Source organism: Protopterus annectens, chromosome 4.part1 (genome assembly GCF_019279795.1).
Source record: "Protopterus annectens isolate FY-2018-M chromosome 4.part1, PAN1.0, whole genome shotgun sequence".
NCBI classification, from domain to species: Eukaryota; Metazoa; Chordata; order Ceratodontiformes; family Protopteridae; genus Protopterus; species Protopterus annectens.
In genome coordinates, this window is record NC_056734.1 from 536,343,502 (window position 1) to 536,361,120 (window position 17,619).

At 40.0% G+C, this 17,619-nt stretch overlaps 1 protein-coding gene across 1 annotated transcript in view; it reads left to right on the forward strand.

The window, feature by feature from the left end:
- LOC122801246 (serine/threonine-protein phosphatase 2A regulatory subunit B'' subunit alpha-like) overlaps positions 1-17,619 on the forward strand; it is a 1,986,253-nt gene that overhangs the window by 1,905,731 nt on the left and 62,903 nt on the right. The window contains exon 8 of the mRNA XM_044070799.1: positions 15,096-15,199. Within this exon, the coding sequence (XP_043926734.1) occupies positions 15,096-15,199 (104 nt within the window). The remainder of the gene's footprint in view (positions 1-15,095; positions 15,200-17,619) is intronic.

A 17,619-nucleotide genomic window follows, 5' to 3' on the forward strand; every position in this document is an offset into this window, starting at 1 on the left:
CTAGAATCCAACCCTTTCCAATAAGCCATAAATAAGCCCAAGGCTCTGGTAGAGTTCATAAGTTCATAGGTTCATACTAGGCTATCTGCCCTAGGGCATTTATAAGCCTAGCCAGAGTGTGTTTGGCTTTCGCCACCCATTTTAAATTAATTTTGCTATGCCCTTTTTCGAGGTTAGTATACTGTGCCTCTGTCTAACAGTGACACGGAAGTGATACCCGGGGTAAACCTACGATCTCCCATCCACTCATCAAGATTCCTCTTGAAGAGAGTCAATGAGGGACTCTGCCTAACCTGGACTGGGATTTTATTCCAAAGTGAAGGGAGCTTCTGGGTTATGAATCTGTCCCTCCAGCATGTCCTGTTTATTTCAGTGCTGAGGCTCAAGTCTCTCGAGCGCGTAGCTCGATGGGATTTGGATTTTCTGAGGTGCAGCATGTCCTTTAATTCCGGGTTGGACATGGCTTTATACGTCAGGCACAGATCGCCTCTGAGCAGGCGGTATGCCACTGAGTAGAGCTGGAGTTTCTTTAACCGGGCAGCATATGTCATCTGTTTGAGCCCTTTGATCCTCTTGGTGAGGTACTTTTGGGGTCTTTCCAGTTGCTGCAGGTGTCTGGTAAGGTACATCCCAAAAGGGGCATTGTACTCAATTATGGGCCTGATGAGGGATGAGTAAAGAGGCACGATGACCTCCCCTGATCTAGATGTGAATCCCTTCATGATTAGGTGGGCTATATAAAATATTTTTCTAACCACTTTGGCCACATGGTTGTCAAATGAGAGATTGCTATCAACTTGGGTCCCCAGGTCCCTTATTACTTCTTCTGTACTTAATGGATTACCACCTATGTGGTAATTTGTGGGCACTTTGTTTTTGCCAAAGGGGTTGACTATACACTTTTTGGCATTTAGCTTGAGGCCATGGCTCTGGCACCAGTTGTCTGTTTCTATGAGGCCCTTTTGGAGGATGCTTGTGTCGGCTGGAGAGTCTATTATGGCACCCGGTTTGCAGTCATCTGCGAACTTGGTCAGCCACAGTCCTTCCATGTTGGCCTGTACCTCCGAGAAATATATACCGAACAAGAGAGGTCCCAGGACTGAGCCTTGTGGGATGCCACTTGTAACTGGTTTGGAGTCTGACATGGCTCCAGCAACTCCAACCATGTGGGTTCTGTCCTTGAGCCAGTTTGCAACCCATCTAGTGACATAGGGGTTTATATTTAAGCTGGTGAGCTTATCTATAATGCCCGAGTGGGGTATTGTATCGATGGCTTTTGCGAGGTCCAGGTAGGCTGTGTGGACCACCTTCCCCTCGGCAATGGCCTTGGTGACTTTTTCAAAGAAATCGACCAGGTTTAAGAGGCAGGATCTGCCCATAACAAAGCCGAACTGGGTAGGATCCAGTGTCTGTAGGTTCCCAATATCTTTATTTATGAGGTCCATGATGATCCTTTCCATAGCTTTGCAGACCAAGCTAGTCAGGCTTATGGGGCGATAGTTTCCAGGATCCGTTGAGGCACCACCTTTGTGGAGAGGGACCACTGTTGCTGTACGCCACTCTTTGGGTACATATCCTGTAGTAAGGCTGAGATTGAACAGTAGTTTTATGTTTGGGTTTAGCTCTTCTTGGAGTTCATGTAGGACACAGCCCGGGACACCGTCTGGTCCCATTGATGCTGTGTTTTTTGCTTTGGAGAGGGTGGCTCTTACCTGAGCATCTGAGATGTCAGGGGGGCAGCACTCTGCTGAGATAGATATTTGCCTTTTTGGTGGGGGGGGGGGGGAGAAGTTTGCGCTGAACCTGTCAGCTAGGATGTTGGCAATGTCTGTGGGTTTGGTGTATTTTTTGTCATTTTGGACTAATTCTGAGCATATCTGGGAATTCCCACCCAGGTTCCTAACATAACTAAAGAAAGCCTTGTGATTATCCTTGGTGTCCTGTGCAATTTTTCTCTTGAAGCTGGCCTTAGATGATTCTATGAGTTGTCCTTGACCCTGCCTGGAATAGTTTTGTTATGGTGAGTATAACAAAAGGTAATAGCCTTAGACAACCATTTGGAAATGATCTGTTTTGACATAGATTGTCCCTTCTTCTTACCTTCACAACAAAAGAATAATTGATCTAAACATCTGAAATATTTAGTTCTGTCAAGCTAGTACCTGAGTTGTCTGTGGACATCTAAGGTATGGAGTACCGATTTCTACTCCTTTTTAGGTTCAGGAAGGAAAATAGGGAGTTGGATAGTCTGGCTTAAAGTAAACTTAGATGCCACTTTAGACATAAAAGAAGAATCAGTTCTCAAAGAACCCCTGTCCTTTTGGAAAATACGATAGGGTTGACTCAACGTAAGATCTTGAAACCTAAATACCCTTTTTGCAGAGATCAGAGCAATCAGTAAAACTATTTTCTGTGTTAAGAACCTCAAATCCACCATATTAGCTGGTTGAAATGGAGCAAGTGTTAGCTTGTCTACCTGAAAATTAAGATCCCAAGGAGGGGCCACCATTTTTCTTGGAGGCCTCTTATGCAAAACACCTTTCAAGAACATTTTGACATGAGACTGCATTGAAAGAGAAGGATCCATGGGCAGACATGCTGAAATGTCCGACAAAAAACCTTGATAGCGGAATAATAAAGGCCATAGGATAGTAACTCACACAACTATAATAAAACCAGATAATAACTAGCCTTGGATAGGTGTTGGTTATATTGTTGGCACCAAACAGAAAACCTTTTCCATATGCTAGTGTATGGTTTTCTAGTAGCAGGCTTTCTTGTCTCCATTAATAACTGCTGCACATCCTCAGTAAACAGGTGCCTAAAAGGAATTAAGACCCTATCATTCAGGCAGTCAGTTGAAGATGGTTGATGTTGGGGTATATCAAACACCCCTGTTCTTGTGTGAGTAGATCCTGTTTGTGAGGAAGGTTGTGGTAATTGCCCCTGGCCATTTCCAAAAGAAGGAAGAACCACTGTTGTCTGGTCCAGAAGGGAGTCATCACAATTACCTTGGGGGATTCTTCTTCAATCTTCAGAAGTATCCTGGATAATAGTGGAAAAGGGTGGAAAAGCATACAGGAACATTCCTATCCAAGGAATAGAAAAGGCATCTGTCTTCCAGGCCTTCTTGCATGGAGTTCTGGAACAGAATCTTGCCAGTTAATTTTTCAGAGAGGAGGCAAAGAGGCCTGCTTGAGGAAGCCCCCTGATGCAGTTTCCATTTGTGAGGGTCTGCCTTTGTCTTTCTCAGCCTGTCTGCCTCACTTTTATTCTCTTACAGAATGTAGGGTGCCTATAGAGCAAGATTGTGCTGTGAAGCTATATCCCAAGCTAACATGGCTAGTCTGTAAAGAGGATACTACCTAGTCCCCCCTTGCGTGTTAATGTACCACATGACTGTGGTATTGTCTGCAACCACTTGAAGACGTCCCACTGACAAAAGATGGTTCAGAGAGCTGAGTGTCTTGATAAGGGCAAGCATCTTCTTGACATTTATGTGCTTGCATCTGTCCTTGGTTTCCCACACCCCATGCAGTTCTATCAGTCCTGAAACTGCTCCTCAAGCAAAGTCCAAAGTGTCTGTGGTGACTGCTTTGGAGCAGGAAGGGAGAAGGAGAGACCTGAATTTAAAGACATCTGTTGTCTCTGCCAAAAGAGCTGTCTTCTGCCATTCCCAGCACTGGGATTTAAAAAGATAAAGGGAGTTAATAATGCTGGGACCAAAGAGATTTCAAATAATAGTTTATCTTTCCCATAAGAAGTATTGCCAGGCATATCATGAGAATCCACAGTCCTGAGGTATTCCCACGCAGCGACCGAAGTCTGAGTGAAAAACCTTAGAAATAGATCTAAATAAACATTTACTTTTTTCCTGAGGAAGAAAAGCTGTTTGAACTGAGGTGTCTAGTTGACACCCCAGGAACACAATCTCATGTGAAGGAGTCAAAAAGACATTTGAATGTTCTCTTGGAATCCTTGTTTGTGTAACAGATCTCTCACCCAAGAGAGAGAGATTCCTGATACTTTGAAATAGTCTGTGCAAAGATAAGCAAGTCATCTAAACACGCACAAATGTGGACGCGCTGTAGCCAGCAATGAGCTATAACTGGAGCTAAATACTTTTTGTGAACACTTGGTGCAGTGGATAGTCCAAATGTGTGCAATCCAGACACCCAAACCTTTAAGAAACATTTGAAATCTGGATGAATAAAAAAGTGATAAGCATTTTTTAAGTCTAGGGTTACCAGGAAACTTGAAAGAGGAAGAAGGGTAACAGGTTGTAGAATGACATTTTTAATTTGGGCACTATCGCAAAAAGGGTTAGGAAAGAAATACCCAGAACTGGTCTCCAAGCATTTTCTTCCTTTTGACACGAGGAACATCCTTGAATAAAAACCCATGGGCTGCTTTTGTCACTCCTTGGGACAGCATGTGATGAAGAACAGGTAGAAACAAGAGTCTGATCTGGAGGATGAGGAATTTCCTCTCACTGCCATATGTAAATCTGATAATGATTTTCAGAACCCATCTGTATAAATCAATCTGTTGCCAGTGAGAAAACTGAAGATTCCGACTTTCTGGAAGAAAAAAAGAAGCCAAGGTGGGAGGAGGTCACACAGTCCCTTGAATAGTCATTCAGACTGTTAGACTGTTCTTGGTTTTGAGAGGTTTAGACTTTTTGTGGAAATCCTTGATATCTCTTCTTAAATGTCTGTTTTACTTGAATTTTATTGAGACTGTTTGTTCTGTTTTTTTGTTTTTTTTTGGTGGGGGGTGGGGGGGGATAAAAAATCTTTTAGAAAATTTGGGAAAGGAAAGATGAAAAATCTTAGAGATTCCCTGGATCAACTTGTCCCTTTCATCACACTTTTTGATCACCCATACTGCAGAGGGGCCAAACACTAAATCTTTATCCAATGGAGAATTTAAAATTTAATTTTAACATCTGGGTGGTTCTGAGAATGCAGCCATGCAAATCTCCTCAAAACGGTACCAGTGGCCATAGTGTTGGAAGAAGTGTCAACAGAATCATATGCACAGACTGCAAATAATGAGTAGTGACTTGTGCAATAGAAGAAACTCAGTTATTTAAAGCAGAGTTTTGCTCACAAGAAGAAACAGCAGATGAAACATCCCTCTTACTTTCACAATTTGTCAAAACAAACTTTAACATATGAGCCTAACAATTCAAAATTCTAAAAATCAAAGTTGCAGAAGTATACACTTTTTATCCCATACTTATCAGTAATTTTTTCATCCTTATCAGAAAGAGTAGGACTGGAATTAACTAAGTGTTTAGCAGCAGTGGGATCAACTAAAATTATAGTACTGGGTCAGGTTTGGGAACAGTGATTGAAAATTTAGTAGACTAAGGAACTTTATACAGTCTATCTGCCTTTTTAGGGGCAGTTGGTTGACTATCTGGAAAATTGCAGGCAGCAACACAAAAATCCTATAAAGTAGACAGAATGGGAGGAATTGGGTCTAAGTTTAGGAAAATCCTTCTGTAACAACTCAGTATTTTCTGAGGGGTTGAGAAACCTCAGTGTTCTCTCACTGGAAACAATGGCACATTCTAGCAAAGGCCTCAGACAAAGAGATACCCACACAGGAAGAATCAGAAACTGAATGCTCTTCTGAGTCCGAATCTGAGGAAGAAAAAATGCAGCTTCCTGTTCAGATTCATAATTTGAATCTCTTAAGGAAAAGAGGACTTCCTCTTTCTTTTACAAGAAACTATTTTACAAGAAGTATCAATAGCCTGAATTAAACCCTGAGTCAGACCCAGTAAGCTACTCCTATCTAAAGAAATGTGTGAAGGAGAAGATACATGCTTGTTGTTATGTGTCTTTTTGACAGAAAAATGGAGGTCCAGCCATGTTACTAATAGCAGCAGCTGCTTTCCCAGGGATCAGCACAGCATTCTGAAACAATAGGGAAACCTTCCCTGTCCCCTCTACCAGGACCAAGAGTGTCTGTCCCTTCCCCACTGAGAGGACCTCAACAGCCACAGAGGATGTGGTTAAGCCATAGTGCTTAACCAAAGTCCATAGTGGTTGTAGGTGCTGCACCAGACAGAGCTGGGGTAAAACATGAGTGGCCTGAGGTACAACAAATGGCCACAGCAGTCATCCAACTACAGCTGAGGCAAACTGCTATCCTGCTATGGTGCAAAGGCTGTTTGCTTATTTTTTTCTTTTTGTGTCAGGAGGAAAGACTAACCATGGGACCAGTAGTCTGTTCCATGATCAAGCCAAAAATGATGCATCTTTCCCAGGGAAGACGAGCAACAATTGCTGGTAAACACTACCAGTCCACAAAAGTTACTTTTTTAATAGGAAAAGAAAAGAGTAAAAAGCACTTTAAAACCCTACACCAACCCCACAAAAAAAATAAACACAAATTCTCAGCAGAAAAAAAAATTTCAGTTATTTTACACTTATTTTAAACTTACAGGGAAAAAAAAGAGTGCACCATTTACAAGTAAGTTTCTTGAGACAGTCCATTAAAACCAAACACTCCTAGCTTTAAAATAACTTTCCTGACTAGGAAAATAATAAAGCATCAACAAAATTAAGAAAACAGAAGTTTTTTTTCCCCAAAGGGAACTTATCTGCCCAGCAAAGGAAAGCAGTAACTGACCATCAATCCTTGAAAGCCTCTGGAGAGTGTATTGCTCGGTCGCAATAAAGCTCTGAAGGGCGTTACGGTCAAACTTATCTTTAGCCAGCTCAGCTCAAGCTGCTTGACAGCTGGGGCACTTAGAAGGTGCCCTCAAGCTTTGTAAGCTGGCCAGCTGTTGTGTCATTGACAGGATATAACCCATATAGCTAAGGCTACTACAGCAGTGATCAGTATGATGAACATTATGTATTTTGCAACTCACTTTTCTTTTCCAGGGTTCACCAGGTAATGGGTAGTACTCAGCTGCTGGGAGAGGGCTCTTACTGTTCTGATAAAAGTGATGACATATTCTTACCTTCCAGTTACTGACCTATGACTTTAACATCTGTAATTCATAACTATTTTGAGTGCATTATTTTAAAAGTAATTTCTGCATCCATTTACTTAAGCTATTTATCAGTGCAGACTTGTCTGATCTTATCTGAATAATATTACCCATTTCTATTCAAACCAGGATGACACATCTGAAAGTCTCCCAGTTAATGTTATTTATTTATATGTGAAGGCATTCAGTGCCTTTCCACATCAGGGCAGAATAAATAGTTTAAAAGTGTCAAGCTTAATCCATAAAATCCATAGAGTTGTGAATTTCTGTATGGTAATCAAATTGCCTCTTTCAGCACACATTGAACCAAATGTTATCCATGATAAGTACTACAAACTGTGGAGTCCTTCAGGATTCAGTTTTAGGCCCCGTTTTTAAATTGGGTAATAAATTGGGACGAAGACCAATGTTTACCAGTGACTGTCAACTAGGTTCTGTCACTGGTAACATCAAAAGTCAGCACTTTACAAAATGTTCTTGATTATTTATATATACATGCATCTGACGTTTTAAAATGCAATACTAAGAAAAGCTCAGGGATGCATTTTGTAACCAGAGTAAACCTTATCAATATACCATAATTAATATTGAATCAGGTAGCATCTTATAAAGATTTGTAAGGTATAATAGAAATTGCATATGACTTTTCAGTTAATGTTAACTGAATTATATGCAGTTGTTATATTAGAATTCAGGCAATGCTCAGTGTCATTTTTTCCAGAGATGAACAAATTCTGATAAGTCTTTTTATACCAGGTGTTTGGTTAGTGAGTATAATGCTTAAAGCTGCTGTAAATGTACAATATATGTAGTTAGGCTTGAATGTCTGCCAGAATTTGAGGTTGTAAAGACCTTACCTTCTCCGTATGCCTTGAAAAGCAAAACATATTTTCCAGCTATTACCACCTTTGTGTGGGCATACTGATGTATACAGTCCTTCATCAGAAGAGTTGCCAAGAAGAGTTGCAAATGTTAAGTGTCATTTTGCCAGACACTGTGGCCTTTTTCGTAACTAAAATGGAAAAAAAAATGAAAATATCTTACTCTGAGGGAATAAATAATAGCTGCCTGGAATTGTTTACCCCAAGAATTATGACTCAGAAATTATTTGTACAAGTTCCAGGATGAGTTGGACTTTCTGGCAAGGACAAGTTTAGGGTTAAGGTGTTGTAATATAGGATGCTGTGTGGCTTACCAATGGCTTAGAGCCTGTTAGACCATTGTATTCTAATACTGCAGCAAGTTGCATGAGGTATATATCAGAGATCATGAATAACTATGTCAAAAAGTCCAAAGAAAACCAGACATTATTACAGAATAATACTGAGCAGACCCTTTTTTTATTTTTCAGTACTGTCAAACATCCAATTTACGGTTATACAGTGTACTGGCTCTGGGTTTTTTGCCATTTGAAACCTAACAAAGTGTGCATTTTCATTCTTTTGTAATGTACCGGCTTCAGAACTGTGTGTAAAATGTCCTATTGGAGATCTTGGACATTGGGAATAGATGGGAGGAAAGTATAGGAATACGAGAAGTAGGGAAAAGGATGATATAAAATACTTGGCAGTAGTGTAGGCATGCTGTCCAAACAAAGAAGAAAACATATGCCATATTATGTACAGTCAGTAGCATTAATCAGATGTTACTGTAGTGCAATGATAAAAACAGGAAGGCTTGGGAGCTTTTATTTTTATATAGTAATGAATTTTGTTTCATAGAAATGTAATGACTGTAGTCTGCATACGCATTCCAGTTTAAGTTGTGTATTCTTCCAGTCCAAATTCAGCTGGTGAGCTTAGCTGTCTTGCTAAAGTATATGAGGATATAGATCATAGGTTCACAAGTAATTGTTGGCAATCAGTCTGCACAACATTATGAATCCAGACAAAAAAAAAAAAAACTATTCAAAAGTTCTGTCCAGCCTCAAGAAGAGCAGGTGAAGATAAACTAGGGGAGAACTTGAGGCTGCCCGTCCAGTTATCTAGATTGACCTTGAAGATGGGAGGGCTGCTACTCTGACTGATATGTAGTGGAAGTTTGTTCCAGAGGTGAGGGATAATTTTAGTTATAGCTTTGTTATGCAAAGTGTCTTATTTATCTTTTGATGAAATATTATTTCCTTTAACTCAGTACTGGAGGTGCCATTTGTTCTGTGAAAGAATAGCAGGTCAAAGAGATTAAGATCTTTCATGGTTCAAAAGGTTAGACACAGATCTCTACTGAGGACTCTGTAAGAGACTGTGTACAGAGAGAGGGCGGCCAGCCTGTCTTGATAACTAAGATTTTTGAGGTCACTGCTCTTTTTAGCTCTAAATCTCTGAGGTCTCTCAAAGTTGAGTAACATGTTTACACAAATGTATGCCAAAAAGGTATATTTTACACAGTAATGGGTCTAATGAGATACGAGTAAAGAGGAATTAAGATTTCTTTGGATCTAATGGAGATACCTTTGGAAATTAGACAAGCCCGGCAGAAGGCTTTTTTTAACTACTGTAGAGACATAATGGTCAAACAATAAGAAAATAACAAAAGTACATAGATCCTGTACAACAGTCGCTGAATGGTGGAGTGTGCCACCTGTAAGTTATACAAAAATTTTTGTTTGCCAAAATAAACTATGCTGTATTTTTTCAAGTTTAATATGAGGCTGTTGTCCTTTCACTGGTTGTTAATAGGATCTAACTCATGTTGGAGTAGTTGTGAGTTAATGGAAGATTGAAGCCTTCCATTGAAAAATGGAAGCCTTTTTTAGGCAAGGCTCAAATTCTAAACCTACCACTCTAGAAAACAAAAATGGGAAGAAGCTGAGGGTAATGCTGCTCAATGCCAGAAGTCTAAATCTCAAAATGCACGCACTCGAGGCCCTTCTCAGTATGGAGAACATCAATGTCTGTGCTGTAACTGAAACCTGGTTCAAGGCTCCTGAGAGCACCCCGGCACTATTAGGTTTTACCTCATATCATGCGTTCCGGCCCCAAAACCCGGACCACACCACAAAAGGAGGGGGTGTACCCATATTCATAAAGGATACCCACACCTCCAGGCTGGTGGCAACGCACGAAGCTTTGGAAACCATCCAGGTGCAACTAACCATAGGCAAAACTGCTCTACAAATTGTAGCATGCTACAGGCCACCCTCTCAAACTCAGGAACCCCACACAGCCTTCCTGAAGACACTGGAGGGTATAAATGTATCTCCAAACACCATCATATTGGGTGACTTCAACTACCCGAATATAGACTGGGAACATTACTCAAGCCCTAACTTTCTAGCCCAACGGTTCCTGGAGTTCATAAATTCAAATGCCATGGAACAGCTAGTCACTGTTCCCATGAGAGGAGAAAATATACTAGATCTCATTATCACAAACATGGGGACAAAATGCTCCACACTGGAAGTATATCCCTCATTGGTGAGATCTGATCATAAACTAATCTCACTGGAAATCCACATCCCGCCCCCACCCCAAACAAAAAGACCACAGTGAAGAACTTCTCTAAAGCAAACTTCACACTACTCAAGACTGGTGTGGTATCTTTCAAGGCCCCTGAGCCAGTGGAAACCACAACCCAAGCTGCGGAAGCCCTTAAAAATGCCTTCTATGAACACCTCCAGGACTGCATGGATCAAGCAATCCCAAATAAAACCAAGACTCTTTCCACAAAGGGCAAACGTCCAGTCTGGTGGACCCCAGCCATTAACAAACTTTACAATAAGAGGAGAAAGCTATTACATGATAGAACAAAATCTAAAAAAGGGAAGTCACCCCTGATCATTATTAGTAAAAAAATACGAGCACTCATAAAATCAACTAAGGCCAATTTTGAGAGAAAAATTGCCATGGATTCAAAGGACAATCATAAGGCCTTTTTCAGCTATGTTAGGAACCTGGGTGGAAACTCCCAGATATGCTCAGAATTAGTCCAAAATGATACAAAAATCACTGAACCCACAGACATTGCCAACATACTGGCAGACAGGTTCAGTGCAAACTTCACCCCTCTCCACTAAAGGAGAGATAACTATCCCAGCGGACTGTAGCCTCCCAGACATCTCAAATGCGCAGGTGAAAGCTGCTCTCTCTAAAGCTAAAAACACAGCATCAATGGGACCGGATGGTGTCCCCGGCTGTGTGCTACACGAGCTAAATGAGGAATTAAACCCGCACATAAGGCAGCTGTTTAATCTCAGCCTTACCACAGGATACGTGCCCAAGGAGTGCCGTACGGCAACTGTGGTCCCACTCCACAAAGGCGGTGCCTCTACAGACCCTGGTAATTACCGCCCCATAAGCTTAACAAGTCTAGTCTGCAAAGCTATGGAGAGGATCATAATGGAGCTCATAAACAAAGATATAGGGGACTTGCAGACATTGGACCCGACCCAGTTTGGCTTCGTCAAGGGAAGATCATGCCTTTTGAACTTGGTCGACTTCTTCGAAACAGTCACCAAGGCCATTGATGAGGGAAAGGCAGTCCATACAGCCTACCTTGACGTTGCAAAGGCTTTCGACACAATACCCCACTCGGGTATTATAGAAAAACTTACCAGCTTAAATGTAAACCCATATGTCACATGATGGATTGCAAACTGGCTTAAGGACAGAACCCACAGGGTTAGAGTTGCTGGCGCTATGTCAGACTCCAAGCCGGTCACAAGTGGTGTCCCACAGGGCTCGGTCCTTGGCCCCCTATTGTTCGGCATCTACTTCTCAGAAGTACAGGCCAACATGGGAGGACTTTGGCTGTCAAAGTTTGCAGATGACTGCAAACTGGGCGCCATAGTGGAAAGTGCATCGGACACGGATATCCTTCAGAAGGGACTCACGGAAACAGATAGCTGGTGCCAGAGCCATGGCCTGAAGTTAAACGCCAAAAAATGTATAGTCATACCCTTCGGGAAAAACAAGGTAACCCCAAGCTACCATATAGGTGGCAATCCACTAAGCACAGAAGAGGTTATCAGGGACCTGGGGACCCAGGTTGACAGTGGCCTTTCTTTTGACACTCACGTTGCTAAAGTGGTTATAAAGACCACCTACATTGCCCACCTGATCATGAAGGGATTCACATCCAGATCTAGTGAGATCATTGTTCCCTGTACTCTTCACTTATCAGACCAATGATCGAGTACAATGCCCCATTCGGGATGTATCTCACCCGACATCTGCAGCAATTGGAGAGACCCCAAAAGTTCCTCACCAAAAGGATAAAGGGACTCCAAAATCTGTCATATGCTGCCAGATTGAAGAAACTCCAGCTCTATTCAGTCGCATACCATCTGCTCAGAGGTGACATGTGCCTGACATACAAGGCCATGTCCAACCCGGAATTAATGGACATGCTCCACCTCAAAAAATCCAAATCCACCAAAACCACTAGAGCAAGCAACTTAAACCTTAGCACGGATATAAATAGGATGTGCTGGAGGGATAGATTTATCACTCAGAGACTCCCTATGCTGTGAAATAAAATCCCGGTCCATGTGAGGCACAGCACCTCGCTGGCTCTGTTCAAGAGAAATCTTGACCTGTGGATGGGAGATCGTAGGTTTACCCCAGGAATCATCTCTGTGTCACTGCTGGACAGAGGCACAACAAACTAATGGGCACAGTATTTTTTCATATAAGGGGTGGCGTAAGCCACAAAAATTTGGGCTAGGCTTATAAATGCCTTAGGGCAGATAGCCTAGTGTAAACCTATGAACCTATAATAACAACTCCCAGTTTACAGTTGTCTGCAAACTTTGATAATCACAGGCCAAGAGTGTTGGCTTGAAGGTCTGAGAAACGGAAACAAAATTGAGTGTGTGTGTGTGGTGGGGGAGGGGGGGGGTTGGGCAAGAGCAGAACTCATCCCTGTGATACACCACGAGTAATTTTTATACTTTCAGAGTTGGCACCTACAACTTTCACTACATGGGTTCTGTCAAGCAACCTTTTATCTATCCACCATACAAGATAAGGATTTATATTCAGGTTTACAAGTCTGTCAATAATGCTTGCAAGAGGAATAGCATCAAGGGCCATGGCCAGGTTCAGCTATGCTGTATGTAGTGTGTACCCACTATCCACTGCTTTGGTGACTTTGTCAAATAAATTAATGAGGTTGAAAGGCAGGACCTTTCTTTGACAAAAGATGAATTTATGAGAGTTCATCCTAATTCATGAGGTCTGAGATAATGTGTTCTTTATCTTTACATACAAGACTACTGAGACACATGAGGCTGTAGTTGCCAGGGTTCATGGTGAGCCACTGTTGTGTAATAGCATTGTAATGCCCGTTTTCCAGACTCTCTCTCTCTGGCTAGGCATATTAAAGGCACTGATACTACACATAACTTTAATTTTAACGTTATTGAGATGGTAAATGAAAATGGTAGACTTGGTGATATTATTAATTATACTGAAAGCCGTGAATTGGTGATATTATTAATTATACTGAAAGCCATGAATTGGTGATATTATTAATTATACTGAAAGCCGTGAATTGTTTTGGATACTACATCTGCAAGCTGATAAAGCTTTTGGACTAAATGGCAAGGTTTCTTTAAAACCTAAATTGAAGAGTAGGAGGTTTTAATTGTTTTTATCATGTGTATGAGAACTGCATATTTATTGGCTGCTGCTTTTTTAAATTTGTAGTTAATAACTGACTTGTGTAATTTGACATGGTCTGAAGAAGTTTTTACGAAAGCGCTTATCAATTTTATTTATTAAAGTGTTTACAATTACCTTCTAGCCTTTGGCACAGTTTTCTGCTAATAGATCTGAACATTATTGGACATTAGTTCTTAACTTCCTGGCCTGGTTAAATAAAGAACTGTAGTTATTTTTGGTTTAGTGGTTCTTTTAAGTTCATTCTCTGCTTTGAGCTTCGTAATGTTTCCCTTAAGCAGTTCACTAGTATGCTTAAATGTGCTCTTAAGGTAAGTAGAATCAGATCTCTTATAAGCATTAAGCAATTTGTTTCTGCAGTTATATAATTTATTCATATGTACATTCCACCATAATGGTTGGTTTGTAAATTTCTCATTATATATGGAGTGGATAGGGACTGCCTTATTGTTACAGCCATTTAAGTGAGAGTAGATGTTAGAGGCACAGGCAGTAGCTTTAGCAAGGGGAATCTATGGAAAAGGATTACAGCAGAATCACCAGTTAAAATGACTGCCAGCACAATGCTCACATTTGTACAGAAGCATGTATCCAAATCACAGCTCAAAGCTATTTTATTCTGTATTGTTCTATATATCAAATGACCTCGACTTTCAAAGACTAGTATAGCAGAGTTGGTGGTAGAAGTCATTGTCAAATCTCAGTGTCCTCTTATAGATCATAGGTTTGTTCTGAGCAAAATGGCCAGTATTATTAAGCCAAACAATAATTTAGGTAAGAATATGTTTGCATTTTATACTCTAGATTCTAAAATCAGGTACTTTATCACCCTCTCTAAGAACTGTGCCATCTGTTTGATTTTGGCAGCTTTACTACAGTAGGTTTACTGAACGTTTCTCATATCAGAGGTGTTCACGTCATTGTTACGCAAGCGTAATACCTCCATTTGTTAGTTGCTCACTTCATATTCAAGCGAAATCTTACCACTTGAATTGTATTGTCTTTTGATTGTTCTCATCTTCCAGCCTCCCAGTGGAAGAGTGAGGCAGGCTTTTCATTGTCTGTTAGTAATCACTCTTTTGCTGAGGTGCATTGACCTTGGAGTGAGAGTTATAGGATAAGGAAGGGATGAGAGTTTCATGGGTGCGGTAGGTTTGGCTATTGGTGAAAATTACTTTTTTTTTTTTTAATACTGTTTTTACATTTTCATTCCCTGATAATATGACACACTCAGGTACATCCATTATAAACATGTACTTGCTTAAGTATATGTATTATGAGTATTTGTGTATATAAGCTGTCATTTATGAACATTTGTTGCTAGGCATTTGCAGAACGAGCTCAGGTGTTTCTAGGAATATTGTGGATCTTTTTTCAGTATGGGCCTTGAAACCCCATTTCACATTTGTTGTAATTGGTATTCTGTACAATGGTCCCTAATTGGCTTTCTTTTTCACTTACAGGCATGCGGTTGCCCTCTCTACTGGAAGGCCCCCATGTTCAATGCAGCTGGGGGTGAACGGACGGGATATGTATCTGTACATGCATTTATAGCAACATGGAGAAAGTGAGTACCACATTACAGGTATTTATAATTCCAAAACAGATACTGTTCCTTACTGTGCTTTGATTTAATAGTTTGCACACATTTCTTAGAGAAAGTAATATTTCAGGTTTAGAGAATTATGTATTTTGATGTTGCATTTAAGACCAGATGTTTTAAAACTACCATTCCCTAAAATGTTAATACCTTTATATCTGCTTTTAAAAAATGGAAGTGACAAACCTAACCTGTATGTTCTAAAACAGCACTGCTTAGGAATTGTGACAATAGGATTTCTCCTATTTTTGATTTACCCTACCCGTTTGTCCTATATCACTATATTAAATGTCTACGCACCTCCTCTTAATTTTTTATCATATCCATTTGTACATGGAAGTTTACCTTAACATTGCTAATCATCTTGAAGAGATCTCTTGTCTTTCCCATAATGTTATTCTTTGGTATTTATTGCCCACAGGCAAAATATATTAAATAGACAGCGAATTTCCATATATTCTAGAGTGTAGGGCAATTTTAAAATCAGAAGCAAAACAAATTTACATTCACCAATATTAGTTCAATGACTATAAATTTATGTAACTGTTTAATTTGAAAAAAAAAGTAGCTCTTTGAACTGTAGGGAAGGACTTTATTCCCTCCATCTAAACACACAAACATACACATAAACTTAAGCAGACTGAGGTCACACAACCTCTGAGAAAGAGAAGTACTTACTTTGGCATGTAAACTGAGTGCTTCCTTTTTCTCCATTGCTTTGAAAGTCTATCAGTAAACTCTTGTTTATATAACTGCTGACTCAGAATATATAATTTCATTGATTAGTGCAAAATGAATGCAGGTCAATTCCACCAACTGACTACAGGCCCCTTTCTAAATAATTTGTGACTGATTTGAGCCTTCGAAAAGATTTTTCACGTAATGCAAATACCCTTTGTTTTTGTATTAAACATATGTGCTTAGAAAGTATATGTCTGACTTAACTAGGTTCAGTAAATATAAAGACAATGATGTGATAATCTTAGTAAAGGATCTGAAATGTTTGCTTTGTGGTTACTGTTTTACCTCGGTATGGATAATTTGTTAGAAATTATATAAGGTTATACAGTAATAGAATTGTTCAGATGTGACAGCTGGTTTACAAAAGCTGATAACTCTGAAGTTTAAAGAAATTACTTCAGCTTGTATCAATGCTCTAGTCCTAAATTAAGTGGTGTGTTAGGGCTTTGTCCCATCATCCCAATTTGCATGCTGCCAGTCCTGAATTCTGCAAGCTAGGATTGACGGTATACAGATAGATGCACTTCCGCAAAGGATTATTTTAGGTGAGAGCCTTCTCCAGCTTAGCTCCCTGTATTCCTGACTAATCTTTGACTTTTTGGTTATTTTTACATCTGTGAGAGGCTCGGTATTCTCTCCAACCCTTCCTCTTATTACATTTATTTTGTAGTTGTGTAACAGGCTAAATTATATAATTTTGCTAAAGAAATGGCAAGTGTTATTAATGTTGTTGGCAAATTGGATGGTACAGAACTGGAATTCTACAGCACCTAGCAGTATTAAATTAAGTGAATGTGTGAGAAGGAAACAAAGCATGGCTACATTATGGGCATACCGCTGTCGGTGAACTGTTATACTGAGTAGGTAAGGTAGAGAACTTGATACAGGCCAACGGCTGTAATATTGTCTAATGACAGTCAGAAAAAGAAAAATAACCACACTGATCATACGTGGTGACCTGAGATACCTAACTTTCAACTACATTTATAATACCTAAAACTGTTTCAGTTACTGGTAAATTAGCAAGGCAAACAGTTAACAATATAAGTTCCACCAGACTATATTACAATAGAGGGAAGTGAATTTGTTGTTTCTGTGCTTGAACTGAAATGTGCTTAACTTCTGTCACTGATGTTTAGAGAGCACATAAACTTCCCTCCAAAGTACAGGGCAGTAAACTACTGGTATTATGCCTGATTGTATGTCCATAAGTGACTCAATGTACCATTTTATGTTTTCATGCAGATTGTATAGCCCCTAACTTCTTGGCAGTTACTAACCATCTTGTTTTGACTGTAAAACATTAGCACTAATTTGACATACCACAGTGCCTCATTAGGGCTTCTTGAAATTTGTGACTGTTTTTCACTTAACATCTTTCATACTAACAGGAATGAGTCTGAACCTCTTAATTTAAGAATCATGGACAAAGTCAAAAATGCCAAAAATTAATGGGGAACAAAGGCTCAAAACTAGGGACAAACTTTAAATATTGCTCTTATATACTTAGAAAGTTGCTAGAGTAGTAGTTTTTTGAATTAACATGTTTTTTCTGAAGCAGATGAAGTCTGCAGCTCAAATGTCTGTCATTGTTTAGTAACTGCAGTCTTCAACAGTTTCCCAGAAAAAAAAAATATAAGGAACAG